At 36.3% G+C, this 12,456-nt stretch overlaps 1 protein-coding gene across 1 annotated transcript; it reads left to right on the top strand.

Annotated features, from left to right (window-relative positions):
• Positions 1 to 275: 275 nt before the first annotated feature.
• On the top strand, positions 276 to 6,452 carry LOC123559094 (uncharacterized). The gene is made up of 4 exons (XM_053535613.1): positions 276 to 304; positions 650 to 700; positions 2,159 to 2,340; positions 4,727 to 6,452. The coding sequence occupies exons 1-4, from the start codon at positions 276 to 278 to the stop codon at positions 5,434 to 5,436; spliced, it is 972 nt and encodes a 323-aa protein (XP_053391588.1). The 3' UTR covers positions 5,437 to 6,452.
• Positions 6,453 to 12,456: the final 6,004 nt, after the last annotated feature.

Here is a 12,456-nt window from a genome sequence, read left to right as displayed (position 1 = left end):
GTGCGTTAAATTGCAATGTACTGTGTCAGTGCATGCGGGGGGGGGGGGTACATTCATCACCTTTAGTGATAGCTCTGGTTGATATTTGATTCAATCAATGCAACGTTTTATTGATTTAATAATTGAGTGTAGTAATCTCACCGCGTGCACACACTACAGCTAAACACTTTGCATAGAAATTATTAATGGTCTTATAAGCATTTACTACATGCTGCAATTCATGCATGTTTTGGACGTCACGCCATCTAATTGCTTGCCTTAATCAGCCAAACAAAATGCTCAACAGAGTTGAGGTATGGGTAAGGTATTCTGTTTGTAAAAAAAAAATTTAAAAAAATAGCGAATCTGCACACGGGCACACCACTTACTAGAACACTTGGATACTTATACAGTTGTTGCCTATGACCATTCCTATCCACTCATATCACCCAACCTTAGTTTGATCTTGACCATGACCTAATTTGGACTCTGAATGATTTAAATGGGCTATTTCTTGAACAAACAAAGAGTTGACTATGACCAACCTGCATTGAAGGAATGAATATGCTGCTCTGTGACATCTTTTTAAAAAAATATAGAAGGAATGGTAATTTCCCATGTATAGAATCTTCTGTATTGTCAACATTACATTTTCATTCTTTATTTTCAGACTGGCTTTCAGCTCTGTGAGATCTGGTAATGAAAGACAAAAGCATAGAAGGTAATACACACTTTTTAGCTCCACTATAATATTCGAATAATAAGGAGAGCTATCCTACTCACTCAAGTGCTGCTGTTCGCGTAATGCTTTGGTTCAGTTTTGTGTGGAAGTTAATATCTCTAATACTACTGCAGATAATAGGTTGAAACTTAATCCTATGTCTGCAGCCATTTCTCAGTAACTAGCAGGTAGAATTTCATGAAACTTGAAATAAATATGAACCAATATACAGTGATAATGCCTGTCTTTTATGCCCATGGCATCTACTAATGCGGGAGGCATATAGTGATCGTCCTGTCCGTCCGTACCAGGTTAACCAAATGGGACCGTTTCGTCTAGCATCAATACCCCTTACTAGAATGACTTGATACTAATGCAGATGTAACCTGTAACCATTCCTTATCTTCAGACATCACCTGGCCTCAGTTTGACCTTGACCTCATTTTGGACTTAGGTTGCTTTATATGGGCCATCTCTTGGTTAACCAAATGGGACCGTTTCGTCTAGCATCAATACCCCTTACTAGAATGACTTGATACTAATGCAGATGTAACCTGTAACCATTCCTTATCTTCAGACATCACCTGGCCTCAGTTTGACCTTGACCTCATTTTGGACTTAGGTTGCTTTATATGGGCCATCTCTTGGTTAACCAATTGGGACCGTTTTATCTAGCATCAATACCCCTTACTAGAATGACTTTATTCTAATGCAGACATAACCTGTGACCATTCCTCATCTTCAGACATCACCTGATCTCAGTTTGACCTTGACCTTGACCTCATTTCGGACTTAGGTTTCTTTGTATTGACAAGGATGCCACCGGGAACATCAAGCGTTTACTGAACGCAGCTTCTTGTTGGTTTTTTTTGTCAAATTCTTTAGAGTTATTGCCCTTGATTTAATGAAACTTCCACGTCTGCAGCTTTTTTATAGTAACTAGTTGGTTGAATTTCATATAACTTAAAAAAAAAAATATGAACCAATATGCGGTTGCACATTCTACATAAAGGCCTTCATTCACAAACAAGCCGTCATTCACAAACAAGCTATCATTGGCAGGGGTTATATTTTCAACGAAAATGCTTGTTGGTTTTAGAAACTTTCGGTTTATGTATTGTGTTTTGTTGGAATAGGTAATTTTAAACATTACACCAATTTGAAATCTGATCAAAGTATGAAATATGAATACTTTAAATTATGTAAGGGTCAGCAAAATTCATAAGATGGCCAGAGATGACAATCTATATTGGCATTATAGGTATATCATTCTTGATCAACTGACTATGAAATGTGATATTCCTGTAGTTTGGTTATGGTTATCCTTTCTACTAGTTAATAATTTCCAGTTATGATAGCAAGAAATTAAGTTACCAATTATTAGGGTAATGTCTATTGCACATGGTGCTCTTATGATGCTTTAATTTTGTCTGATGTGTTGTTTTTAATTTCTTGCAGGCTACAAAATAAAGTAAAAAGACTTAAAAAAGGCTTAACAGAAGTGTGTTTATATGGTGATGCTGCCTATGAAAAACACATTGTTGAGGCCAAGGAAAAAAAACGGATGCAGATTCTTTTCAAAATTCAGAAGACTGTAGCAGAGAGAACATTTCTCCTCGACCTGATGAAAAAATATGCTAGTATGTGAAATTTTAACTATTATACATCCCTATGCTGTTATCACAGCAGCATTACTGCATTTTTTGTGTGGACAAAATTCATTTTTAGCTGGCCAGGAAGAGCTTATGCTATACCCCCAGTGTCATAATTGTCGTTTGGCATAGTTGTCCTCTGGCATAAACATTATATGTTAAAATCACTCTCTCAGTAACTAAGTTTTTTATTTTTGACAGAGGGCCTCTGTGGCCGAGTGGTTAGAGTCGTTTACTTCAAACCATTTGCCCCTCATCGATGTGGGTTCGAAACCTCATTTGGGGCGTAGAATTCTTCACGTGAGGAAGCCATCCAGCTGGCTTACGGAAGGTCGGTGGTTCTACCCAGGTGCCCGCTCGTGATAAGATAGTGCACGGAGCGGCACCTGGGGTCTTCCTCCACCATTAAAGCAGGAAAGTCGCCATAAGACCTAAAATTGTGTCGGTGCGACGTTAAACCCAACAAAATAAATAAATAAATAAATATTTTTGACAGAATTATATCCCCTTTTTCAACTTCAACACTTTATGTATAAATCTTCATTTAGTCCAATACCATCAAGAGATACCAGGGAGAACAACCCACATAACTCTGTTTTGATTATTTGACAGATTTATCCCCCATTTTTAACTTTAATTAAATTTTTTATTTTTATTTTTTAAATGCAGTATCTTGAGTTACTATCAAAGAAACTGAATTCAGCATCTCCACCAGGGAAATCAATCTTCATAACTCTTTGAACAGATTTTTCCCCTTTTTAACTGAGAAATGTTTGCTTTTTTTTTTAGCTCATGGTGAGCTATTGTGACTGCTCAGTGTCTGGCATTTGTCGTGCGTCGTCCGTCTGTCAACATTCAAAAAAAAAACTCTTCTTCTTGAAAACCACTTTGCAGAATTACACGAAACTTCACAGAAATGATCCTTGTGTGGTCCCCTTTCAAAATTATTCAAAGAATTGAATTCGATGAAGAACTCTGGTTGCCATGGCAGCCGAAAGGAAATTTTTTATAAATCTTCTTGTCCAAAACCACACGGCCTAGGGCTTTGATATATGGTGTGTAGCATCATCTAGTGGTCCTCTATCAAAATTGTTCAAATTAATCCCCTAGGGTGAAATATGGCCCGGGGGTCACCTAGTTTATATAGAGTTTTATAGGGAAAACTTTGAAAATCTTCTTTTACAAAACCTAGGGCTTTGATATTTGGTATGTGGCATCATCTAGTGGTCCTCTACCAAAACTGTTCAAATTATCCCCCTAGGGTCATATATGGCCCTGTCCCAGGGGTCACATGGTTTATATAGACTTATATAGGGAAAACTTAGAAAATCTCCTTGTACAAAACCACAAGGCCTAGGGCTTTGATATTTGGTATGTGGCATCATCAAGTGGTCCTCTGCCAAGATTGTTCAAGATTGCTGTACCAAGACCCTAGGGTCAAATATGGCCCCGCCCCGAGGGGTCGCAAGGTTTACATAAACTTATATAGGAAAAAAAGTGTAAAAATCTTCTTGTCTGAAACCACAACTCTTAGACCTTTGATATTTGGTTTGTAGCATTGTCTTATGGTCCTCAACCAAAATTGTTCAAATTGTACCCCTGGGGTGAAAAGAGGCCCTGCCCTTGGGATCCCAAGTTTTATATAGACTTATATAGGAAAAAGCTTTAAAAATCTTCTTATCAGAAACCATACGACCTAGGCTTTTGATATTTGGTATGATGCATTGTCTAGTAGTTCTCTACCAAAACTGTTCAAATTATGACCCTGGGGTTTAAAGAGCCCCGCCTTGGGGTCACTTAGTTATTTTGTGAGTTATATAGGAAAAATACTTAAAAATCATCTGATCCTATTTCCAAGACTGTTTAATTATAATTATAATTACCTGATGACTCTAAGTAATATGATGTCACTTGATTGTGACCTTGACCTATTGACCTACATTCTTGTTTTTTTTTAAATACAGTCTTGAAATATTGATGATATACACAGTTTTGCACACAAATCGTAAAACTGAATTTCATTGACCATGAATGTGATCTGCTGACTATTTTATCATCAGTCTGACATCTGAAACATGTAGCTCATATTACTCGGGTGAGCAATTTAAGGTCATCATGACCCTCTTGTTAATAAAATCCAATATTTTGAAAAATATCAAAGGTACATGTATTTACTGGCAACTTAAAATACTTTGTTACTATTAACATCTTCATCAGGGGAGCTATGTTGTTCTTATGACAACTCTTGTTTGTTAAGTGTATCTTAAAAGTTTATTTGAAATTGCTAGTAATAAATGAAATGACTGTAACATGTTTTCGGTTACCGCTTCTGAACCAGGATGCTCTCATTTACAAATATTCTTTTATCACTTAGGAGGTCAGGCAGTGGCAACTAGGTTGTCCAAACAGCTGAAACAGACCAACAAGAAAATCAAAGGTCATCTGGTTGAATATAATGAACTAGGGGGACATCAGACAGGCCTACCAGTAAAACTTCACTTTAATGATGTGAAAGATACTGATGCAGCTATATGGACAGGACTGCAGCTGCATGCAACAAGTGATGTAGTTCCACATCGAGTTCAGCAGCAGGCAGTGCAGTATTATAGTATGGTGAAAAGAGCATTGGAAGAGCAGGAAATGCTCAAACAGGAAATGCATTCAACTATCGGATGGTATCACTTTCAGCATAATTCATTGTTGGAAATGATACAAACAGCTTCAAAAGTAGAATGTGCATTTCTTGCTAAAGAGGGTCTGCATACTGAAATGATGTTAAAAGTACTGTCATTATCTTACCAACCTTTTATAGATATTCAATTTGAAGAACACTCTGAGTTTTCCTCCATGGTTGGTATGACAAAAGTAGACGAAATCACCTACTCTGACTTCAAGGAAGAGGTAGCTGAGTACATATCAGAAATATCTTACAATATGTCTGAGAATAAAGACGATGCAGAGGAGGAGGAGGAGGAGGAGGAGGAGGAAGATGATGAGGAAGAAGATGAAGAAGATGACGAGGCAGAAAAGGATGATGACCAAGATGAAGATATGGAGTACGGTGGTGGCAGCAGTGATGATTAACCTGTATACTTTCAGACATACTATATATGTTTTAGAAACCTATAGGTTTTTTGGTTAAAATTTTTGTTTGTCAACATTTCTAAAAACTATTAAATATATCCATTGAAACTTGGAATCCTTGTTAACTATCAAACGGGTAACTTATACAATAAGGCAGATAACCTTGTGATTTGTTTTTCTGGAATTATTGTTCTTGTTTGGAGTTTAATTTTTGTTTAGGTTTTAAAAAGTGAAGAAAAACTTCAACTCAATAATAAGTTATTTGATAAAAACTTGCAGATTTCAATTTTAATACTTTTTCTTTGTATTCAAAAATCACAAAGTTTTTACCACAGCAATGTCATTTCTCAGGTCTGTTGTGAAAATATAGATATAACCAGAGCTTGAAACTTTTCACACAATTTGTTCTTAGTAAACCTTATTACAGACACTAGACCGTGAAGAACGTGTTGGGTGAAATACCTTTCAGAGGTGAATAACAATCTAATTTCCTTGTTAACAATTTTTGATGAAGTTTCCATGTATCTGTTGTTTTTAATAAAAGATTGTTATCTCATACTAGTATTTGGCACTCTATGAATGATTAAAATCATTAAATTTATAACAATGGGTTTGATTATAACTGATTAGATCGGTTTGAAACTTAAAGACACTGATTCTGGTATGTGGCCTATGGGAATGATAAGGTCTGCATATTGGTGGTAATGGCCAATACACAAGACTGGACAATTGATAGACTTGCTTCTGTTTATCATAATAAGCTACTGTATAGCTACTGTGCAGTACATAAATTACAGGTTTACAGGTGTTATTTCTCACCTTCATAGCAAATCAGTTCTCACCTTTATAACCAGTTTAGAAAGCTTGAATTAGGGCTGAATAAACAAAGTGATAAGATACAACAGTGTTTTTATCATACTTTTAATAATCAAATTTTTTAACAATTACATTTCATCATTGCTGTTGTTTTTAATCAAAAATATAAAAAAATGCATTCAGGCACATAGCTTTTAGAAATAATAAGGTATGTGTATTTTGAACAGTGATATATCTGTATTGCTGGATTTTATTATACATAAAAGAAACATTATTTAGACAACAAAAGGGGAATTATGCATTTTTAATATATAAATCCGTCTGTCCATATTCCATTTTATCTATTGAAAATGCAACTGAACGCTGTTTTAATTTCTAATAAAATCCAGCAATTATCTTTTTTTTTCTTGTTTCGTTACTTTTGATAAAAAGATCATAATCATTAAATGAACAAACTTTTAATTTCTTTTATTAAGTTTTAAATAATTATTTAAAGGTTAAGGAGTGAGAATTGCTTTGCTATAAGAGTTATAATTTAATTGGCCGGGACATTAATCAACATCAATTAAAAAAACATTTGTGTACAGTCTAAAAAAAAAAAAAGCATTTCAATCAATAAAATGCAAAACACAGGAAATAACCAATTGATCTGTAGGCAATGAAATTTATGATTCTCTGACAATAATTAGGCTACATGTCAAGTCTACTGGGGTTTTATGGACCCTTATCAGACTGGACCAGATAAGATCTTGTATATTGGGGATTAAAAAATCTGGTATGGGGGGGGGTCACTTATATAAAACGTTTTTGGCTGTTTTTCATTGAAAAACCATATATGCACTCACAATTTAAACATATATGCTAGACATGAATACATATCTGTCATACCAACAGTTTAAGACCCTAACCACTTGAGTAATGAGGTCATACATAGAGTTTAATAAATGGTATGTACCAAATTTGACAGAAAAGTTTTTACGCAGCATACATTGGTTGTCTACCTGTATAGACCAATGTGGTCTACCTAGACTATAAATAGTTGATATATATGTAACTGTAGAGGTGGTATAGGGGTACAGCACGCTTCAATTTCAAACTCTTCGGTAAACTCTTAGCTAAGTTATGCCCCTTAAATCAATAAAGAACAGCGAACAAATCATCCCCGGGGACGAATTTTGGCCAATAGACTGGTTGTCTACCTCCCTAGACCAAAGTAGTCCACCTGGACCAATGGTTGATACATGTTACTGTAGAGGGGGTATAGGGATACAACATACTTAAATTTCATACCCTTAAGTCAACACTTGGTTTAGTTATTGTCCTTAAATCAATAGAAAACGCATAGAAATGAGTGATATTTTAGTTACCAACATTGGTTGTCTAACACTATAGACCAATGTAAGGGATAGACTTCTATACGTGTATGGATAGGGGGTATCTGGATACTAGATACTCTTTTAAGTTCGAGTCCCTACCTCAATAGACAGAGTTATGCCCCTTTGATCAATAACAAACACTTAAGACAAAAGTACTAGTACTTTGATCTATGACTTCTTTGTTGGGACGGCCGGGTTCGAGCCAGTCTTGTGCGGACCCTACTCTGTCCAATGGTTCCTCTACCTAGGGCTGCCATTAACTTGGTCTTAGGCATATCGACGATATATCGATTATTAAGTTAGATTAACAACCTATTCATATGCTTACAATATACCTTTCTGTAAATGCTATTTTTAGTTTTACTGCCTACTTTTCATATTACTGTTTGATTGTGTTGAATTTATATATATGAAATAAAAGAAATAAATAAAAATTAATAATATCTTCCATTTTTATCTTGCCTTCACTCCTCTTTTGCATTTTTTGAGGGATTGTGTTTTTCTTGATAGTTTTTTTCTCTCTGTAAAATATCGATTTTTGAAGATTGGAATCAATAAATCGATCGACAAAAAAATATCGTTGATACATCGATATCGATGACAGCCCTACCTCTACCATGCCTGTAGCTCATCTGGTTGGTAAGAAACAGACCCCAAACATGACCATTCATTCCTTATATTGTATGCCTCTGATGTGACCAAGTTCGAATCTCTGAGTCGACTCTTTACCAGGATGGCCCCTGAGGTGTCATTAATATGTATTAGGGTGCGCTAAAAGGTTTTTGGGTCTAACTAGGTCAAGCCAGTTGAGGGATTTTTGGCGACTTTGATCCATGACCTCTGACGCCGACCGACTGGGTCGGACCCAGAGTCGACCAGAAACTTGTAGGTGGGTCCAACAGTACCTCAACCATAGCTCAAGCACAACGGGCTGTGAAGTTCGAGCTCTCCCAACATTGCCCCCCCCCCCCCTCCTTTATTTTTATATAGTCACAATAGCTCTTAAGTGCGTTAAGAAGGTGCCAAGTTCGAGCCTAATTGTCAGACGGACCGATCGGCGGATCCGAACCATTTTTTTTGGTCCTTTTCCCGAAAGTCTAAGCTATAAATCATAGGTAATTTGATATTATTATCCAGCCTGCAGAAGTTAACCAAAAAGCAAGCAAAAGCTAAGAAAATATACCCCCGAATGACAGGTTTTGTTCGAAATAATTTTATTCGATAGAGGGGTACAGTTTCAGGCTTTCTTAGCTTTTAGTTGATATATTTTCTGCCCAAAAACAGACAAAAATGGAGATTTTACCGCTAAATCAGGGACTGCAAAACGGTACCGAAGTTAGAGCCGGTCCGACCCAAGGAGCACACCCTTAAGGCCGCGTGATACCTTTAATGAATAGTACTAGAATAGACCTTTTCGCACATGTTAATTGCTAAGGAAAATATCTATGCATTAAGAAAATGTTAGGGTTAAAAATTAATCTTTTTTCATATTTTGGCCTTCAGAACCAGGGGTTTGAGCCTTCTGGCAGGCTTCCCTGACGTAAGCAGCAAATCAATCTTCCTAAATATGGTTTTAATCGATAGATATTGTCAAGTCCTTCCGAACAAGACCAACCTCAGCTATATCGAGCCATAAATGAAAATTTTCTAACATCATCATTTTTTTTTCGGGGGGGGGGGGGGGGGAGGGACATAATCAACGTTTCTGAGCCCCAACCCCATATGAAAATATTTGGTCGGCTCCCATGACCTATGTATTTAACCGATCTATCTAAATATGGTTTTAATTGATATATATTGTCTAGCCCTTTCGAACAAGATCAACCCTGGCAAAGATATAACAACAGGGGCAAATTGGGGGACACATTTCAGGACCCCAACCCCATATAAAGATGTTTGATCCTGACCTTGACCTTGAGATATGAGGTCGGCTACCCCCTAGGCCATTGAGTCCTGGTGGATGCGCAACTTTTGAGACCTTCACTAATTATTTATACCTATATTTAGCAAAGCTAGAAAAATTGACCAGAGAAAAGTGAAAAAATGAAACTTAGGTAGGATTATAGCTTACCATAATTTTGAGAAGTTTCTTTTTTCGCGGGCTAAAATATTTTTGCGGGCTGGCTTATGGGTCGGATCAAAGTCAATCAGTAGGGACTATAACCCGACCTTATCGCGGCCGGGGCGGCGGGGGAGGGGTAATTATTTTCGTGGAATATGTCCCCCAGTACCGTACACTGAGTTTTGCGAAATTAGCCTTACTGCAAAAGTGCCACATTCCGTATGGCTCATCAGGGGCTATAACTATATTAAGTTTCAATAGTATCCATCGAGTGAAACAAAAGTTATAGGACTTGTGAGGGGACAGGGGACACATTCCACAAAAAAGTATATTTATGTCATGTTAAATCTGAAAATATAGATAACTGTGTTCTTTTCAGATTACCTACCCTGATTTATATAGAAAATATCTATATATTACATCTTTTTGAAGTACAAAGGACATATAAAATACTTAAGTAACTTAAGACCTTTCAGAAGATTTTATGTCCATATTTGGGAAGCTAAAAAAGACGCCCGGGATATCTGAAACTTTGAAAAATGTCAATATTTTGGCATATGGAGGTCAAACCTTCTTACCTCTTGTAGCGGTTCTCGAAATTGTACCGGCCGAGAAAATGTAACATTTTACGGTAGAGGTGACAAAGGTCTGTTACCTGCCCTAAGTTTAATCCAAATCTATCAAGCCAAACAAAAGTTATGATACCTGATATATAAAGGATTACAAACGCTTCTGAAAATTGTGATATAGCCAAAGTACGCTGCGGTACTGTAAATTTGAACACCCCTACACACTAGCATTTTCTCAAAATGCTACCTAGATTTGCTCTTTAGTTTGATGTTTCTAGCTTTAAATTATAAATTTTTGTTAAAAACTGTCGTTCTTGAAAAAATCAATATGTTCGTGTAGAAATTGCCCCCCTCCTCCCCCCATCCCCACCCCGAGTTTTTCCCAAAAGTAGGCTTAACAAACAATGGGTACTTATGCTTCAAGTGTGTTCATAAGAAATACATTTTTAAGGTTACATTGTGCTTTATTTCTTGAAAAAATAGCAATAGATAAAAGCTACGATAAAAAGGGCTTAGGGACACCAGGGCACGCAAAATCCCCCTCCCCCAACATGTTTTCCGAATGCAGCGGACCTAAGTACGCGCACATTTGCCGACTTTTACACCAAGAGATGCCCATTACGCAAACACTAATCGACCTTTAAGCCAAGACATGGCCATAGGTCAAATCATAGAAAAACCTTGTGTTTACAATATTGAGGCTACATTTTTCATTGGATCTTCATGTGAATATGCTAAAATGTTTGTTTAGATGAAACCTAGTTAAAATTTGAATATAGGTCAGATGGGTGAAAAAGATGACTACGTCAGATCATAGAAAAAAATCTATGCTATAAATGCAGCATGTTTCTGTCATTTTCGGAGAGTTACTCAGGTGAAAGATTCAATGTCATCATGTCATTATTATATATTTATTTTCTGTTACTATGCGATTTGACCTCGAACGGAGATACCTGGCCCCTTCGCTCTGAACATGGACATGTCTTGCCCGTTGATTATTTGTGCAATGTTTTTTTTTTTTGAAATCCTCCGAGTAGTTGATATGTAACCGACACAGTTTTACTCGACACAGAGAATGGAAAAAAGAACCCCCACCAATAATTGAACAGGGTATACAGGAGTCATCTTTCTGATACCCGGTTTTAGGCAATGGCTTCCAGTTTTAGACAATCAACAGGGTGACATTTAGTGAATGGCCATATAGACATGGCAGAGACAAACTTATGCAAGCTTACTTTAAATGAACAGTAAACAAATTTCACTCCACCGACTAGTGCGAGTGTATATCAAAATTCCCTCCACTGAAAAATGACTGTGTGTTACAAAATCCCCTTCACACATTTGCAGAGGGTATCATAATCCCCTCTGTGATTAACATTATAGATATATAGATATTAGTGCTCCAAATTATATTATGTTTGCTAAAGGCATTGTATTTACGTGCATAATGCAATAGACTTTTAAGTTGTATATAGTTGTATTTGAACTTGATGAAATAAGTAAAAATCACAGAGGGGATTATGATACCCCCTGCAAAAGTATGAAGGGGATTTTGTAACACCCTATCATTTTTCAGTGAAGGGGATTTTGATCAAGGGGATTTTGATTGTCTCCCGACTAGTGTACCGTCATTGATCAGTAGCTTTGTATAATATTTACAACTTCTTTGAGCAGTAGCATCTAACAGCTTATATACTGGGGACAAAGATAATCGTTTCAGTGTGACTAACAGTTTAAATAAACCCGTTCCATTCAAAGGTGAAATACAAATCAAAACAGCAGTTTCTTTCATACATTTATTGTATTAACAAGACCTGAAATATCTTGACATTACAACTGAACAAAAAATCACATGTTCATAGTATGTACCACATTTATTAAAGTCAAAAACATCTGAACTAAAATTCCACTTGAACACTCAAGTTTACAAGTACATACATGTTTTAATATATAAATTCAAACATTTGCAAATTTCATTGATAAAAGTTTGTTTTCAAAACTAGGAAGTATGTCAAGTTTAGCCGAGGTCAAAGTTTAAATCGTCATGCAAAACTGTAAATGTGGTCCAAATTTCATCGATGTAGCTTCAAATCCTGAATGTAAGTCATTACGTCATGGTGAACATCAGACTTACTCAAAAATCAATATACATGAACAGAAAATATTGAGGATGAAGATATTGCACAATAGCCCGAGT

This window comes from Mercenaria mercenaria, unplaced genomic scaffold, assembly GCF_021730395.1.
Source record: "Mercenaria mercenaria strain notata unplaced genomic scaffold, MADL_Memer_1 contig_4950, whole genome shotgun sequence".
Classification (NCBI taxonomy): Eukaryota; Metazoa; Mollusca; class Bivalvia; order Venerida; family Veneridae; genus Mercenaria; species Mercenaria mercenaria.
The sequence above is the reverse complement of the archived record's forward strand: the minus strand, read 5'-3'. Positions and strand labels throughout refer to the sequence as shown.

What these genes read in the sequence shown, in the direction of transcription:
- LOC123559094 (XM_053535613.1), top strand. Translation starts at nt 276, where the DNA reads ATGCTCAACAGAGTTGAGGTATGGGTAAG. An exon ending in AGAGTTGAGGTATGGGTAAG is followed by an intron (nt 305 to 649) that starts GTATTCTGTTTG and finishes CTTTATTTTCAG; the next exon opens with ACTGGCTTTCAGCTCTGTGA. An exon ending in CCTGATGAAAAAATATGCTA is followed by an intron (nt 2,341 to 4,726) that starts GTATGTGAAATT and finishes TTTATCACTTAG; the next exon opens with GAGGTCAGGCAGTGGCAACT.